The following is a 17,709-nucleotide window of genomic DNA, read 5'->3' on the forward strand; positions in this document are numbered from 1 at the left end:
TTCCCGTCGCAGAAGCCATGCCGTGATGTAGAAACTCAAACGCGATGCTATGAACAGCCTGAGAATCAAGAGAGGTCAAAGGGTATAGTGTCAGCCTGCGACAGGTGTCTGAGGGGTGCGCTTCGGACTTTAGGCGATGAGGAAGCTCCGGCAGACAATGACGACAATACGAACCCCTGTTCGTATCCACCAATTAGCGCGATGCGGATGTCAGATGCATTGAGCTCCGGCCAATCAGCGCCGAGATGACTAAAAACCGTGGAGAAAGTGGTGATGTTTGCATTGCGGGTTTTGGGGGGTGGAGAAGGCGTTCTTGACGCGAGATGCATGTCTAGCGCGTCCACAACGGTCGCGTGAGACATCTTCATCGCACCACTAGACGCACATGAGGAAGCTGAGCATCGGTATTGGTGGTTTGAGTATATTCTCGTCTCCGTTACATCGTTGCTATTGTACAAGTTTGCGCTCATCAGTAGCGCTGCGTCAGCATAGTCATCCCCGCTGCGTGTCAAGGTATCAAGTCCATGTATAATATCCCCCCTCTTTCTATCCCAAGGCAGAGTTTGCTGCCATAATGCCGCCTAATGAACCATACTACGGGGAATCATCCTCCACCAGCTGCGTTCGCTCCAAAGTAACAATACGCCGTCAAATGCTCATGCATTCGCCTTGAAAACATTACATCCATTAACAATCCAACTGCATAACCAAACTAAGGATATGAGATGCGAGAAGCATCCCAAGTAACAACCAGCGCCTCTAGTGCGATGGTAGTAACGTGGACCACTGTCATGTTCGGTGTGCCTAGTAGCACGTCCAGTGGCTCCCCAACTGCGCCGTTCGCTGATGCAGGTAGGAGCAAAATCGAGTACCGTGCCTCGATACAATGTGTACGTGTGCGTAAAGGTAAAGTCACCCACTCTCACTTCTTCTTCATGAGAGCAGGCTGTTTCGAAGGGTCGGCCGGATCCAGGAACTTGGTCATGGCAAGAGAGAGTTCTTTGAACTCCACCGGCTTCGTGACGTAAGAGTTGAAGCCTGCTTCCACGCACTTTGCGTAAACATCACCGAGGACGTTCGCAGAGAGCGCGATGATAGGGTGGCGGCGGTAGCTATGCTTCTTCTCCCACCGCCGTATTTCTTTGCAAGCTTGGTACCCGTCTTTGTTGGGCATGTGTAGATCACACTGGACGACGTTAGTGCTGTACGAAAGAAACAGACGTTGCTACTTACGAGGATGATCGAGTAATAGCCGGGTGGCTTTGCAAAGACGGTATCGGTAGCTTGAACACCATCCTGTACCGTCTCTGTTTCAATGTCGATCCTGGCAAGGAATTTCAAGATGACCTGAAGACTATCAGTATGCGCAAGAAGTTACATGTAGAGGCCACTAACCGTTTGGTTGATCTTGTTGTCTTCGACCAGCAAGACCTTGTGGTTCTTGCCACCCACGCGGCGCTTGAGTTCTTCAAAGACAAGCTTTTGGCTGACAACGACCTGCTGTGCGCTGTCTTGATTGCGATCCGTGCTAGACTCACGCTCTTTCTGTGGGTCGAAGATGATGGCAAACTTCGAAGGTTTGAGAGGACGGTAGATGAACTGGAGGCGTCGATCCATGTGAAGCTGCTCGTAGTCATAGACCGGTGCTTCTTTGATCAGCTCCTTCTTCTGGGACGGATCCGAGACTACGACAACGGATGTGTTCCCGTACGCCATGGAGCTGAAGATCTGGTCCACGATGGCGTGCACCTCGGCAGTGTCGTGCAGCACGAGAACAACATGGGTGAATAGCACGGGATTATCGCCGCCCATCATCTTCTGCGCCTCGATGACGCTAGCTTGACCCGTCACTTGATGAGGTATCCCTTGAGGAAGCGTGTTCCTGATGTGTCGGATCGTAGCTTCCCTACTATGCTCCAATGGGCACACCACCAGAATAGAATACATGGGAGGTTGTAGAGCACTGCCAAGCGGTGACAGACTACGATGGGGTGAGGACGCACGGAGGGTCTTGTCCGAATCGATGGAGGTGGAAGAGTCGGGCTTGGGGGCTTCCTCGCTATCGGTTCGTTTGGGTGGCAGAGCTAGTTTTATATCCGGGTCTGAAGCTGGGCTGGCCTCTTGCAGGTACGAAGACGCAGAAGATCTTTCCGAACGCAAGCTCGACTGTCCAGTAAGAGCGGCACTTGTCAAAGAGTGATCCGAGCTACCAGAGGAGAGGGACGGAGAGTCGCGCGAACGCTCAGAGGCTGACAGACTAGATGCAGGCGACCTGACAGGTTCGCTCTTGTCCGAGGAGACGCTTGATACGCGCTTGATCGGTGCTTGGCTAGGATTTTGTGACTGAACAAATTTCTGAAGAGCCGAGGGCTGGGGTAGTGGAGGCACTGCTGGCACTGCGAGCGGTGTCTCAAAAGCTGGCGTGCCTGGTGTCGACACCTGCGGCCTGGGGAAGTCGTCGGCAGTGGGAAGCCCAAACTTGATCGTGAAGAAGAAAGTCGAACCCTTGCCTGGCGCACTTCGTGCATCCATTCTACCTCCATGTAGCTCCACGAACTGCATAGAGATAGCCAAGCCGAGTCCTGTTCCGCCGTGTTGCCGGGTACTGCTGGCGTCGATTTGACTGAATCGCTTGAACAGGTACTTGGCCTCAGCATCTGTGAAGCCTTGACCGGTGTCCACCACTTCGAACCGAACCATGGTCTCGTTGTCTCGCAGGGGCCGAGATCGATCGGGTGGTTGCAATCTGCATCGGATAAAGATCTCTCCTCGCTCGGTGAACTTGATTGCATTGCCAACCACATTAAGAAGGACTTGGCGAATGCGGAACTTGTCACCCTTGACCTCTGCTGGCACACCTTCGTCCACAAGGTAGTTGAGTTCAAGGCCTTTCTGTATGGCTAAGCCCATATTCAAGTCATTGACCTCTTCAAGAAGCGACGGCAGATGGAGCCATTCCATGGACAGCTTGATCATACCGGCTTCGACCTTTGACAGATCGAGAATGTCGTTAATGAGGTTCAGCAGACTGTCGGTACTAGCTTTTATGATGTTGACATGCTCCAACTGCTCAGAGTTGAGCGTGCTGTCAAGCAGGAAGTTGACCATGCCGGAGATACCGTTCAGAGGAGTACGGATCTCATGAGACATGTTACTGAGGAACTTGGACTTTGCATCCATGGTTTCCTTCAACGTCTGCTCGAGCAGCTTGTGGTCATTGATGTCGGTAGCTGTGCCATACCAGGTCTCTTCATCGCCGTCTTCAGAGAGTGAATTCTCTAACAAGATCCTGACTAAATGCCACCTGTAGTCACCGTCTTTGTTGCGAAGTCGCACTTCGGTGGAATAAGATGCCCGTCCATCTGCATCCTTTGCAACCCTGAGAATACCAGTGCTTGCTAGTTTGGACAACTTGGCCTGAGGCATGTCCATGCGGTCTGGTACTGATCCACCTGGGCTGGTGATTGTTCGCTCAGTCTCCGATGAAGCGTCCGATGAATTTGAATCGGTTCTACCGTGATCTGCTGGCATCGAAGTGGGCACATTGGCTACTCCGTGTTCATCTAACTCGGGAAGCTTGCACTTGACAACGTCATCAGGGTGCACATGCTCCAAGAAGCCGTTGCCCAGGGCATGAATCTCACTTTGGCCAGAGAAAGAAATCCACTGCGAATTGCAGAACGTCAAACCCCTGCGATCTGACACGACAAACACAATCTGTGGGCTCGAGTTCGCCAGCGCGCGGTATTTGGCTTCCGACGCGGCCGTCTCCTGTTGTCGGGAAGAATTGAGTTCGGCAATATGCTGTTCGTGAAAGTCCATGTTGGTGCCGATCCAGTGAACAATCTGTTGACGCTTGTTCTTGAGTGGGGCGACGCGTACATAAAACCATCGGTATTGTTGATCAAATCGTTGCAGTCTCACCTTCTTCTGCAATTGCTGGCCAGTGCGTAGCGATCTGCTCCACTCCTCCAGATACGAATCGCGATCCTCTGGGTGAATTGAATCCCATGGGTCTCGCAACACCTGGCGTTGATCCTGGCCTCTATAGATGAGGAACTTGGAGTTGACCCAGGTGATTGCTCCGGTATTGGGAGCGGCGGTGAAGATCTGCACCGGTAACGAGTCGGTGATTGTGCGGAGTAGACTTTCTGAAGGAGGTGGCATTTCAGACGTTTCGGTGATGGACGGTCTCCTCACGTGACCATGCGAAGCGTGAGGCTTTCCTCCGGGTGTTGTTGCCGAGGGCAAAGACTGGAACGACGAGCTGAAGTCTGCGCCGTATGAGTGCAAGAACGAGTGGCCTCGATTGGAGTTGCTCTGCATCTGGGCGCGACGCGTGCTCAACGACTCGTCTGGCTTATCGTTACGTGCCTTGGAAGCATCGTCATTGGCCTGTTCAGCTACTGGGTTTACAGTCACTCTCTTTGCAGGACGCTTGTCTGTCTTGCGCGCAGCTTGTTCAAGAGGCGTCGAAGTTGGAGCATTCAGTGTTTTACCATATTGTTTTCTAGCATCGAAGTAGCTTTCAACCGCTTCGCTACCTGTAAGATGGCCAGGGGTACCGCCCATGGAGTGTCTGCTCGAGAATCCGACGGAAGAAGTGTCCCAGCCCGGTGTTCCGGCGATGGAGTCTCCGGGACTGTGCTTGGATCGACCCGAGTAGTCGGAAGGACTAGTAACACTGCCCGCTGCTGAATTGGTGATGTCTTCCAGATCAAGGTGGAGCAGATCGTCGAGGCTATCGGAATCCGAGGGGAGGCTAATGCCGCCAGAAGTGCCAGCTGTCATGCGCCGTTGTCGGACCGACGCGACTTGAGCTTGAGCATTGGTGAAGTGCCAAGCATTGGAGAATGACGTAGCAAGGTGAGGGCCAAGGTGCTTCAATGAGTTGGTAAGGTTCCGCGGATATGGCACGATGGGGGACAGTATGGAAAGAATCGCAATGGGCGCTTTCCTCACAAAGCCCTCCTTGTTCAGCGACGTTGACATGGATTGTTCGGACTGTCTCCGCGTCATGGACGGCGTTTGATTTGGCGTGGAGGTTGCTGGAGACGCCATGATCTGAGATAGAATGGGATGCACCAGAGGTATATGTGTGACGGTACTGGCCTTGTCAACGCCAATGGCCTCAACCATGCCAAATTGTGTGTAGTCTTGAGGTGAACGCGACGGGTTGAATGTTTCCTCGTCGACATTGCCTGTAGCGAAGAACGGATTGGCATCAGCATCATTCTGGATAGCCGGTGACGGGGCGGGCGACTGTGCCCATGGTGAGCTTGGGTACTGTTCGTACTCTTCATAGCGTTGCGGCAGGCGGGGATCATTTGTAGCCAGATTGGCACGGCCACGAGCAGCGGCCGCTTTATGGGCTTCTTGTGCAGCAGCACTGCCCTGTATCGCAGACGGTTTGGTCTGCTCCGGTTTGTCCTTATCCAGGTCCTCTTTAGATGTCGTATGTGAAGTTGAGTAATCTCTGGTCAAAGTGACCAAGCGGCCTCTCTCCAAGACACGATTGACACCTGTATTGTCGATGAGAGCATCTGGCTCGTGGTCGAGAGCACGCAGCACATGGTATACAGCACTAGGAGGCGAAGGCTCTCCCACACTAGAGAATTCTGGATCGCTAAAGGTAGGTCCACCTGTTGGTGTCGAGCCAGCGAATGCAGGAGAGGCGCCATCAAAGGAAGCCTGTGAGACCTGCCTTAGCGGATGCTCTGGCCTGGCAGGCATATGGGGTGCGTGGCTGGCAGACCTCATTGGACCTCTTGGCCGGTTGAGCGACGCCGATGTGGACGTATCTGGAGCAGCGCTGGATTTCTGGCGTTCGTGGCCGGCGAAGGAGTGATGCGAGAATAGCTTCGGTCTGCGTTCCGGAATCATGGTGGAAGGGGGCATGTCGGCATGTTCATAGTCGCGTGAGCTTGGGTTCTCTTCCGATTGGAAATGGCTCGCTGCTTCCTGGTAGGTGGCTGCATGCGGGCTTCCCTCGTTCCCCATGGCAGTAAAACTAGTCTTCTGGCCCCATGGCACGTTCTCGATATCAGACGCATCCGCTGGTACTGCCAGGGTGGCTCTTTCCGCTCCATAGTGGTCGCGCATGATGGACGTTACTGCCGTCCACCAAGCAGCAAGGCCGGGCTCGGCACCCAGGCGCAGTACGATGTCGTAAAGATTGGGACTCGGGAATCGCGGGTCTTCTGCATCCGGGCTCTGGTAGTTTCTTCCTCCGGGGGCGAAGGGCGTGCTTGATGCGGCGGGGGTGCTGCTCTCGGAGGCGATGCGCTCTTGCGGGGTCGCGTACTCTCGCGACTGCCCCGCTACTACCGTGGGCGACAGGCTGGTGAAGGGCATGTGGAATGCCGAGGCCCATCGTGGCGTGTTTGGGACTGAAGGGAAGGGGTAGGATGGCGTTCGAACGGCATGGGTGGCGGCGGGCGTGGGTGGCATGCTGCCGCGAATGGTCCTCGCCGACTCGGTCGATTCGGTCGACGTGGTAAGGCCTGTAGGAAGCGGCGGGTTCGGGCTCGGGGTTGGACTTATAAAGGCGCCCTCGAGGGTGGGCGAGATGCCTGGCATGGGTTCCTCCTTGATGGGCGATATGCGGCGAGAGCCCAGCGCGACAGCGGAATTGTTCGACGAGCTCCGCATGCGCGCTCGCTGCTGTTGCTGCAGCATCTTCAGCTGCAGGCCGCGCAGTCGCTCCACCTCCATCTCGTCGGGCGAGGCCTCGCTCAGTGGCGCTTCTTCCGCGGCCAGCTCGTCGGCACCAGCGCCTTCGTCCTCGTCGCCCGGCTGGCTCTCTGCCTCGCTCAGTTCGCTGTCGGTGGCGGCATCGTCGCGGGGGTTGCTCGGGTTCCGGGTTCCAGGCGAGGGCTGCGAAGTTTGCGACTGATATGTCTTCGCGTCGCTGGCGGCCAGTCTCTGCAGTGGCGGGCGCGTCGTGGGTGGCGGCGCAGTCTCTCTCTTTGAATTAGGAGAGGGTGACGGGGCCTTTGTCATTATTGCATTCCCCAGTCTCCCACAGAACGCGCAGGTGGTGTCGTGATGGGGTCGAGGCAGCGGCGGGCATAGATGGGATGGTGAGCTATGACGTCGCGGAGTGTGCTCCTGGCAAGAATGGACGGTGAAGCGGCCTCAGCACATGGACAGGTCAACAACACGACTTAATGGCCACCAGTGGTTTTCGCACTGTCAGACTGCCAGCAGAGGCCGAATCCCACCGGAGCGCAGAGACAAGCTGGGAGTGCTTGGTGAGTAAGAATCAGGTGGTGGGCTCATGCCAGGATCAGGAGCAGGATAGCCTCGCGCCCGTGGGCTTCAACACACGCCCGCATACACTTACAGAAACGTCGAGGCCGCGCACTGCACGCGCTGGACAAAAGCAGTTTGGATGGATCGTGGATCGCGTAAATGATGTGTATTGGCGCGAGGGACCGTCTTGCTCCTGTCTCATTACAGCCGCCCGCTTGGACGAAATTGACTGTTGGCTGCGAGCCGCTAGATCACGGCCAGCGACGTCATCAGGGTTTCTCTGTACTCCAGCCGCGCCTACGCCGATCTGGAAACCTCCAGCGACGCCCAACCTCCACTGCCCTTGCCCACCGCCCGTCGACACCGCATTCTCCATCTTCGTTGTCTACACATCGTGATCCTACATTCACCACCCATCCCCGCCGACCGCTCTTGCGGCGCTCTACATGGCGTCAACTACCATTTTAGCGATGGCCAACGGGATGCCACGTTTCCCCATTGGATGGGTACCCCTGCACATTTCCAAGACAGTTTCCCATGACGTCCCAGTCCGGCTAGCGCCAGCAGCTTTCCTTCCGGAAGCCCCAAAGACGCTCGACGCACCGCCGTTCTCTACACTACTCAAGAGCCTCACTAGCGACGCTGCTGTCCCTCTCTCGATTGACGTGTTGAATACGCTATCCCGCAAATTTGGCCGTCCTGTCACGTCTCGGCCCGAATCTGCGCCTGCCTACAAGTAGCCCATGGAGCCACTTGTGGTGTCATTGTGCTCGAGGGCGGACCATGCGGCTGGATCTTGCAGTATACCAGAGTACACTAGGAAGCCTCAGCGGCTTTGGCGCTTCCATTCTTCTAGCTCCTGTCAAATGCAGCGGGGCGGAATCCCAAGACAACGTGGTAGCAATGTGCCGAGCAGCTGCCATGCGAGACACGCTGCGCTCCAAACTTTAACAATCTCTACCCGTCAGCTGGCGGGTACCTGCCTCACGTGCGAACACCACGGCTGACAGGTACCCACCATCATGCCCGCGTCGCCCTCGGCAGAGGTATCGTGAGATCAGATAATGCCTGCTCGCAGCCCTGTACTCGTAATCTATCACCATCCGCGACTTACCGCGCTTCCGTTCCGACGCTCGGAATGAGTACCACTACCAATCATCGTCCGGACGTCTTCGAACGGGTACCTTACATTGCCCATTACTACCCAACGCAGATCTACAGACAATCCCAATATCGAGACGCCACAGCCGTCTTCGGTGAGGATGATCTTTGTGTGAACCGTTATCCAGGGTCCGCGTAGCTCTACCAATGGAACAACCACGGTACGCAATCGCCGATCCGATCGTGATCATCGCCACCCCAATGACGCGAACATGAACGTTTGAGCCGCGCGTAGCCTATCCGTTTGAGATCTGGCACCACACCTCTCTATGAAGAACTATGATTATTACTGAAAATTGAGCTGTTTCGCATACTAAATAGCATCCGACCAAAGGACCATCTAGATTTTACAAATACCATCTGCCTGCGCACCAGCATCGGATTTAACCTTGCAGCACAGACCACGTGAAAGTGTCTCGCCATTTCCTGCACCAGTACGCGAACTTGAACAACAACACTCGCCATAGACGACTTCTCCCAAATCAAAGGGCCAGCTACCATACGATCTAACAAAATTCACTTTTGCGTCACCGGAACGTAAGCGTGTGAGAAAGCCAAGCGAATGACAAATACATCTACTACTAAATTTCCAGCAAGCCTCAAACACACCGACAAGACAACACCGCTCATTCAAACAACCATCAATGAAACGACCGCAAACCACATTGATCTAAGCACTTCCAGCGCTTTGAACATCCTCGTCTTTTCCAAGACCTCTGCGAGTATTGGCAGTGCCCTCACCACTTCCAGCACACAGGCTCAAGATCATGTTCCCCTTGAACTCACCCCAACACTGTTTCGTCGGCTCATGCTCCCTCGTCCTGTCGAAGTTGTAGATATCGCGACACTCCCCTTCGCAATCAATCTCCGGACACGTATTCTTGATACCCGCCTCAGGCTCGAACTTCAAAGTCAGCCCGCCCTGGTACCCGGGACACTGCTCCGTCTTGGCCTTGTAGTCCGCATCCGTGGCAGTGAAATCGGTGCCGTTGTGCTCAGCCGGTTGACCGCAGTCCAAGAGCGAGACATCATACCAAAGAAGAGGGTACGGTTCCGGAGCTCTGGGGTTGTAGGTCAGAGCGTATTCGAACTGTGTGACATTGTTGTTACCGGGCTTGTCGGCCCAGGATATCTTGATCGAGATTCCTTGGCCAAATACTTTATCGGTATCTGGGTTATAGCCTTGAGAATTGGCATCGTTGGGGGAGACCCAAGTGCTACGGAATCCTTCGGTGTAAGTCTCGCCGGGAGCGATGGGGTATACTACTTGTTCTTCTGGTGTGCCATACCCTTGCTCCTTCGTACGGCTTCCGTTCAAGCGGAATCCACCGATGGTGTTGATGATGACGGGAACAGGACACTTGTTGACGACCATGGCATTGCCATAACTGCAGCCCGTATCCTTAGTGGTAACGGGGAAGTAGTCAAGCGTTTCGTGAGGTTGGGGTGCGGCTTTGGTAGCAGTCGGTGATCCACCCGCAGCCTGATCCGATTCAGCCAGCGGAGTCACCACATAAGACGCACCACCAGAAGGAACACCAGGAAATACACCAGGAAGTACACCAGCTGGTGCCATGGAGGATATCGCTTCGAACGCTGAACTCATAGCCATCGTTCCTTCGATCGCCGAGCCCGATCCCATAGGCGTCGCATTGCTGAGGTTGATCAAGTTCACAAGGAAGTAGGATGCTATCATGACTGAGAAGCAGATTTCGTTGAAGGTGAAGTGGTCGAGTCCCAAAATCATCGTGGCGGTTTAGTGTGGAGAATGAATAGTATCGGGCTATAAGTATTTGATCGTCTGCGTAGTGTAGATAGATATTGATAGCAAAGAGTGCAGTGTTTTGCATGTAGGAGTAGATCTGAGGGGGAACGGTGTATGTAGGAAGTTGAAAGCAGCGAGAGAAGTTGAAATATATTTACTCTTCCCGCCATGAGTCTACGATAATGACTTGGAGTGATGTAGAAAGTGACTGGTGTTGACAGATACCGACCTGACTCCTATTGTGACAACGTTTCGCTATGAATCGACATTTTACATGTATGTAAGAGTCATGAATATGGGCTGGTATACCATCAGATCTCTCTTCCGTTCCGTATCCTATCCGAACCCGAATGAATTTTCCGCGCGCTTACCCGCAAGATCTTCTTTCCCATCGCCCTCCAACCTCGAACCACTTGAGCAGCTCAACATTATACTCCTCAAACCCCCCAACAAGATCCTCCGCAAATATATTCGATGGCTGCAGCAGTGTAGCATAAAAGCGGGCTAGACAATCCGCAAAAACCGCGCTATCCGCGAACCACTCTCCGCGCTTCTTAGACTCATCCACAAACAGTCCCAGCTGACGATGCGCAGTCGTAGCCGGCAAAGACTCCTTCCAAGAAACCGATCTCAAAGCCTGTTTATAAGCTTGCCAGTCCGCACCAGCCTTGCCCTCATACTTGGTAGTCTCTATGAATTCTCTTAGCTTTCCGTGGATTTCGTGCCATAGCTGCATCGCTTCGTAAGCCTTGCTAAAGGTAGGGCCTAATGCCATCTTCATTCTTTCGTACGTCTTGGGCGTGTATATGTTGTTTACATATGGCTGGAGCTTGGACAGAGTGGAGTGTTGCGGGTTTGGGATCTGGAGCACTTCGACTAGCTCGTCAAAGGCGAGGTTTTGGAGGTGTTTCTCCTTTTCTGAGGTCAGGTTGTCGGAAGAATCTTGGTCATCGCCGCCATGTGTTGGTTCATGGGCCGATTTCTCTTTTTCTGCGTTAAGGTCCTTGAGAGGTTTTTGATCACCGCAAGCATGTGCTGGGTCATGGGCCGGTATATCCCCCTCTTGTTCTGGGACTGGAAGCGTGTGTACTTAGTCTAAACTCGTGTGTTTGCCGAGATCGTCATAGCTGACTTCCGTATTAAAGTGAGGTGAGATGGGGCTGATAGAGGGTTGCTTAAGGAGCTCTAGACATGTATTTGTGAAATACTCTTCCTCTGGTGTCAGTGTGACTGAACCGATGGGCGAAACTGCTTGTTGCGTCTTCAGCCTGCCATGTCTCGTCTTCTTCTGCGGGGGTTCGGTCCGCTTATCCCATATACTCGAGGGAAGTTCCGTGTTGGGGTTCCAATCCGATGCAGAATCATCGCTTTCGGATTCTCCCACATCGCTATGGGCAGCCATGGGAGTGGACGAGTAAGATATGGCCATGCTCTCGTCCAGAGGGGCTCTGGCAGAGCGCATGGCCAAGGCAGGGGAAGCTTTCTGTTGTCTCGCTTTCGCTTTCCTGCGTTCCTTAGCTATTTTATGTACAACCGAAAAGGCGACGCGTTTCCCAATGATACATCTCAACAATGTCTCGATACTAAACTTGTCAGCTTGCGTCTTCCTCGGATACAAGAATCCTACGTCGTTTTATCTTTCGGCTGGCTAATTCGGAGCTCATTGTGGGCCCTTCTGCAGCCATCGTCCCCCCATATGAACCCGTACCGCCTTATTAAGCTTTGAGCATCTTGCTTGAAGCAGCTGGGCCTTGTGAACTCCAATCGTATGTCCGGACAGTCGGCTAGCAATTTGATATGAGCCGCCACCGCTTCCGAGATATCTGCATACAGTCGATGTATGTCGTCGCTTTGAAAGGAATGGGAATAATTACTGGTCCTACTCCCTTCACTATAGACAGTCAAACCCAGAGCTTCCAAATACTCTTTCAGTGCCCTCCTTTCCCTGAGACAATCGAGGAGCGGATTTACCCCATGTCTTTCCAGCTCCTCTGTAACCCGTGTCGTACTTCCTTTCGACTTTCCCTTTGCGGCGCACGGCATTGTAGATGGCATACTGGGTTTTTACGATCCGCATTGGAAAGGCCTCGGACCTATGGCTGATAAGATAAGGCGCTAATTCTAAGAGGGAATAAAGGGGAAGCAGAAGACTGGGATCCCTCATCCTGTCTGAGTCTCTATACAACAAACGTATTGGCGAAAATTCAACGAAACTAGGACTGTAGAGTGCGTAATTCTCTACAATGCTATGTCTTGCTGCTTTCTTAGGTCTATCTTTGTTGTCACGCGACATGAGAGTATTATTTGTGCGATTTGGGTGTTCTTTGAGCCAGGATGGCTGACAGAAGCGCCATAATGAACAACACGCGTTAGATGACGAGAAGAGTCGCGAATGGAGGGCTTATTTGAAGTAACGATGAAACGACGAAACAACAAGAATAGTCTAGAAAACGTATGCTAGAGGGTTGTCATTCGAGCGAGCGCAATACCCTGCCTCTCTGAATGCACGTAACACATGCGCTGCTGACGAAAGCTGGGTGTAGCTCCTCAACTCCTGGGGTTTTGCTCTCTCGTGTGCGTCTCGCCACGTTCATGTCACCTGTACAGGTAGACGCGCTATCGATCCAGTTCAGCACCAGTAGACCGTCGGAGAGAACCACGGAAGGTAGGATAAGGCATAATCTCTACTAGGTGTGTCAAGGTACGAGTGACTTTGATGGATGTGTGAATGAAGAAAGACTCACGACCTTGCGTGCTTGCTCATCGATGTCTGACGTTCCGGAGCTAGCTGGCCACGAGGAAAACAAGTCCGCGTCTTCCCTGAGTCAGCCACAATCCACCCAATCACCACGCAGTACCTGACTACTCCGCACTCCAGGCCCTCGATTTTCCTCCACATTCCGCGTCGGCGCTGTTCCGCCCTCCCGCGTCAAGATGCCGACGCAACCCATACTAGAGCTTCCCGAGGCTGCGACGATGCTTGGGTATACAGATATCCGGGAGCGCTCCAAATCTCCCCACAGTGATTTCTCATACACACCTCCACAGTCTGTGAGTTGAGCGCTGCATAGCATAACTTGGAAGTCTGCAAGTTTGTATACTTGCGCAAAGTCCAGCCCAGCATGCCGTCAATATCCCTCACACTGCGCACTGCGCGCACCTTTTCGCGAAGCACAACAAAAGTCATCCTGCCCTCTCAGATCGTTTCTCGGCAGCTACTGACATTGACAGACATACCTCAACCTCTCGCGCTCCTTCTCATCGTCCCTGCGCCGCAATGAGATCAACAAGGTCTACCCGAGTGCCGCAGCGGCTATCGAAGACATGGCCTCTGACAGTACGCTGCTATGCGGAGGCTTCGGACTTTCAGGCGTCCCAGACACGCTCATCCACCAAGTAAAGAGCACACCACACATCACAGGTCTGACCGCCGTATCCAACAATGCCGGCATCGTTGGAGGAGGCCTCGGCCTACTACTCGAAAGCAAGCAAGTCAAGAAGATGATTGCGAGCTACGTAGGCGAGAACAAAGTGCTGGAGCAAATGTACCTCACCGGCGAGCTAGAACTCGAACTCACACCCCAAGGCACCCTCGCCGAGCGATGTAGAGCAGGGGGCGCCGGCATTCCAGCCTTCTACACACCCGCGGCCTTTGGCACCGTCGTGCAAACCGGCGAACTAGCCCTCAAGCACAACAGCGACGGTAGCGTAGCCCAATACTCCACACCGCGCGACGTCAAAGTCTTCGCGGGCAAGAGCTACGTAATGGAAGAAAGTATCAAAGGCGACTACGCCTTCATCAAAGCCTACAAAGCCGACCGTCTAGGCAACGTGCAATTCCGCTTCTCAGCCCAAAACTTCAACGGCGCCATGGCCCGCAACGCTACAACCACGATCGTCGAAGCCGAGCACATCGTCGAGCCTGGCGAGATCCCTCCCAACGCCGTCCACGTCCCCGGCATCTACATCGACCGCGTAATCCAATCGACGGCCGAAAAGAAGATCGAAAAAGTCGTTAACGCAAAAGACCCCCAGGAAGCCGTATCAGCCCTCGGCGCCGGCGACGCAGCCTCGAAACGCGAACGCATCGTGCGCCGCGCCGCGAAGGAATTCAAAAACGGCATGTACGCCAACCTGGGTATCGGCATGCCCATGCTCGCCCCTTCCTTCGTAGACCCCTCCGTAGAAGTCCAACTTCAGTCTGAAAACGGCATCTTGGGTCTAGGTCCATACCCGCAAAAAGGCCTCGAAGACCCTGACCTCATCAACGCTGGCAAAGAAACTGTCACTCTTCTCCCCGGCGCATCGTGCTTTGGCTCTGAAGAGAGTTTCGGTATGATCCGTGCGGGAAAGATCGATCTGACTATCCTCGGTGCCATGCAAGTGTCCGCTAGAGGTGACTTGGCGAATTGGATGTTGCCGGGTAAGGTCAAGGGATTCGGCGGTGCGATGGATTTGGTCAGTAACCCGGAGAAGACGAAGGTGGTTGTTACCATGGAGCATACGGATAAGAAGGGGCGGCCCAAGATTCTTAAGCAGTGCGAGTTCCCGCTTACGGGTAAGGCGTGTGTGAGCAGGATTATTACGGATTTGGTGAGTACCCCTCTACATTCCTCTCTTCCGTTGCAAATATTTGGATTGGAGACTAATGATTGTGTAGTGCGTGTTTGATGTCGACTTCACAGAGGGCTTGACGCTCATCGAGCTCGCGGATGGCGTTACTGTGGATGAGGTGCGGTCGAAGACTGGTGCGGATTTCAAGGAGGCAGCGGAGATCAAGCCGATGTTGTAGTAGACATGCAGTCTTCACACTCGCACAAAATACCAATGTCGTTTTTTTGCACAGATAATGCACGTCTATTCCAAAACCCCAAGCCCGCTATGAGACAAGTACACAAACTAAGCCTATTGATAATGCAAACACCGCAAACCACTACGTACAACCATCCTACTCCGTCCTCGTCTTCAAACTACCACTCGCCCCATCAACAGCGGGATCGTAGTCGCTTCCAGCCTTGAGACTCTTACTCCTTGATGGTACCATCGTGGGGTTGGCTTCCTTCAACGGATCCACCTCCGCAGCCTCGATATCACTGTCCTCACCATCAATACCCGCCTCACGCCTCCGTCTCTGGCGCTCCAACCACTCCTCATCGTCCTCATCCTCGCTATCATCCTCACCAACAACGCCATACCTGCCTTCACTACCGCTACCACTACCATGCTCAGGGTCCTTGATAAAGTTATCAATGATCCAGTACTGCAGCGCATTCATAATCAACGGGAAAATGAACATGACGAAAGTGATTTGCAGTGCAGTGTTTCCTTCTGTCCAGCGCAGTGCCCAGTCTCCTACCCATGCGATCCAGGGGAGGAAGGCGAAGATGGCGAGAACGCAGAGTTTCATGCCGATGAGGCCGAGGAAGTAGATTATGGATTGCTTGAGCCACCAGGTTGCGCGGGGTGGTTGGCCGTAGTTGCCGCTGCGGATGGACTCTGGGGGGTTGGCTAGCGGGGTTTTGGCGAATGCGGCGTGGAGGACTTTGAGGAGGAGCACGAGGATTGGGATACCGATTGTGGTCTGGTATCGTTAGTTACTGATTGCAGATGTTCGTGGGAATGAACTTACGTCGATGGCCAGGTTGAGGAGGTAGAACGAGCACGGGTTCGGCTGGTCACCCTCCTCGTTGGTTCCAGCATACTTCGTTGTCGCGCTGGTTGTTGCTGCTACGTCAAATTTGCCGGAAGACAGCATGGACATCAGGACGTTTGCGAGATGCAACAGAACTGAGCCAAAGACCTGCTTGGAAACATCGAAGAACCAGATCTTTATGGGCCTTCGCGGAGACTCCCTCAGCCTCTTGATTGCAAGAGAGGATACGGCGAGTAGTCCAAGGAAACCTTGTACGATCAGTGCAAAGTTTCCAAGGAGGTTGCACTCGCCCTTGTCGCTCTCGCCATCCATCGGGTTTCCTTGTGCGGCTACAGCTTTGCTAGGCTCGGCGGCTGGTACTGCTGTCTTCTCAGGCTTGGTCTCTGCCGGAGTAGCTTCAGACGAGGGTGTAGATGTCGGTCTGGGTACGTTTTCGGGCGCGGCTTCTTCGTCGTTGGCATTGACGTTGTCATCCGTAATACCAGTCGGTGTCGGTGTGGGTGTCGCAGGGGCAGCCTTCGAAGGCTCAACAGGTTTCGCAGGTTCCTTTTCCACGCCGTCGATGCCCATGAGCTCGGTCTCAAAAACTGAACGCACCATTAGCCAGACCCAAACTCTCCGCATAAAGCAAACATACCCAGCGTTGATCCCGCAGGAATCTTATCACCCATAGCGTGGTTCCCATACGCCAGACCAGGCGGGATAACCAACTTCCTGGCCTCTCCAATACACATATCCAGCAGTCCCTGGTCCCAACCCTTGATCACCTGGCCCTTGCCAATCGTGAATGTGAACGGTGCGCCGCGGTCGTAGCTCGAGTCAAACTTGCTGCCATCGCTCTGCAGCGTGCCCTTGTACATCATCGACACTTTGTCGCCTTTCTGAGTTTTGCGCGTACATTCCGCCGGTCTTGTGACTTGGACTTCGAGATCCTGCGCAAAAGCAAGCGAAGGCAACAGCGCGAGGGGGAGCGCAAGGAGGGAGGTGAGGAGCCGCATGGCTGGCGGCAGTAAAGCGACGTAATGTCGCGGTCGCGGTCGAACAGGGAAAAGCGAATGCGGTATTGCGCGTGAGGAAGGAGGTAGAGAGGCAAGAAGCAGTGCGAGTTAATAAGCCACGATGAGGCTGATTACTGTACCGTACTGCCGGACTTTCGGGGCTTCTGAAACCTGCGTCGTGCGAAACGAAGCGCTTAACGCTCGCAAGTGCGGACGTTTGCCCGAAACAGATATGCCGGCGTGTAAACGGCGAGAGAAAGGGAGGGAAGGAGGTCTGACGGTCAACGCCAGATGTGGATGTGCAGGTGGTTGTGGCAGGTGTTCTCGACGTGCATGGCCACATGAAGTAACTGCGGCCAAGGGTCCTAGATTGTCCCGCCGATCCCCGAAATGCCTCCGCGGTAGTCGATTGGTTGTCTACTCCTTGGATCTCAAGCTACAGGATGCACTACAGCACGTAGTACCGAACAACTACCTTGGATCATCCGCCTCGTACAAGGAAGAACCTGAATTTGAACAGGTGCGCTGTCGTCTACATCAGGACGAGACCTGAAGTTTCCTAAATTCCTAGACGACGTAGAATTCTAGCAGGTAGGGTGTTGAACTTTTCACGTTTGTACAGTGCGCACCACTCTTTAAGACTATTTTTGTTGAAACACTCGAAATAGATATTGATATGATAGTACATAGCGAATGTGGTTCAGATGCAGTCTCAAGGAAAGGGTATAGTAATCCCACGGCACGGCAGCGTTCGCACACCCGCCTTCCAAAACTTCCCAAGTGTCCTGAACGCCTGATGATGCTCGAAAAAAAGTGCGATGAAATACCCAACAATACACACGCTGAAATCCAGAATGATTGCTTGCTACACACATGTA

The 17,709-nt window shown here is 53.7% G+C and overlaps 5 protein-coding genes across 5 annotated transcripts; 1 reads left to right on the top strand and 4 right to left on the bottom strand.

Annotated features, from left to right (window-relative positions):
* Positions 1-922: 922 nt before the first annotated feature.
* On the bottom strand, positions 923-7,002 carry J4E90_005058 (uncharacterized protein; the record flags this gene model as incomplete). The annotated part of the gene is made up of 3 exons (XM_051434616.1): positions 923-1,186; positions 1,234-1,347; positions 1,396-7,002. The coding sequence occupies 3 exons, from the start codon at positions 7,000-7,002 to the stop codon at positions 923-925; spliced, it is 5,985 nt and encodes a 1,994-aa protein (XP_051291872.1).
* A 2,083-nt stretch (positions 7,003-9,085) lies between these two features.
* Positions 9,086-10,162, bottom strand: J4E90_005059 (uncharacterized protein; the record flags this gene model as incomplete). Its single annotated transcript, XM_051434617.1, has 1 exon — positions 9,086-10,162. The coding sequence occupies one exon, from the start codon at positions 10,160-10,162 to the stop codon at positions 9,086-9,088; it is 1,077 nt and encodes a 358-aa protein (XP_051291873.1).
* Positions 10,163-10,547: 385 nt separating this feature from the next.
* Positions 10,548-11,212, bottom strand: J4E90_005060 (uncharacterized protein; the record flags this gene model as incomplete). The annotated part of the gene is made up of 2 exons (XM_051434618.1): positions 10,548-11,183; positions 11,204-11,212. 2 exons carry the CDS (start codon positions 11,210-11,212, stop codon positions 10,548-10,550), a joined length of 645 nt encoding a protein of 214 aa, XP_051291874.1.
* A 2,090-nt stretch (positions 11,213-13,302) lies between these two features.
* J4E90_005061 (uncharacterized protein) lies at positions 13,303-14,972 on the top strand (the record flags this gene model as incomplete). The annotated part of the gene is made up of 3 exons (XM_051434619.1): positions 13,303-13,362; positions 13,412-14,773; positions 14,841-14,972. 3 exons carry the CDS (start codon positions 13,303-13,305, stop codon positions 14,970-14,972), a joined length of 1,554 nt encoding a protein of 517 aa, XP_051291875.1.
* A 156-nt stretch (positions 14,973-15,128) lies between these two features.
* On the bottom strand, positions 15,129-16,831 carry J4E90_005062 (uncharacterized protein; the record flags this gene model as incomplete). Its single annotated transcript, XM_051434620.1, has 3 exons — positions 15,129-15,761; positions 15,810-16,420; positions 16,471-16,831. 3 exons carry the CDS (start codon positions 16,829-16,831, stop codon positions 15,129-15,131), a joined length of 1,605 nt encoding a protein of 534 aa, XP_051291876.1.
* Between the last annotated feature and the right edge of the window lie 878 nt (positions 16,832-17,709).

This window comes from Alternaria incomplexa, assembly GCF_024043165.1.
Source record: "Alternaria incomplexa strain BMP 0042 chromosome Unknown scaffold_6, whole genome shotgun sequence".
NCBI lineage: Eukaryota > Fungi > Ascomycota > Dothideomycetes > Pleosporales > Pleosporaceae > Alternaria > Alternaria incomplexa.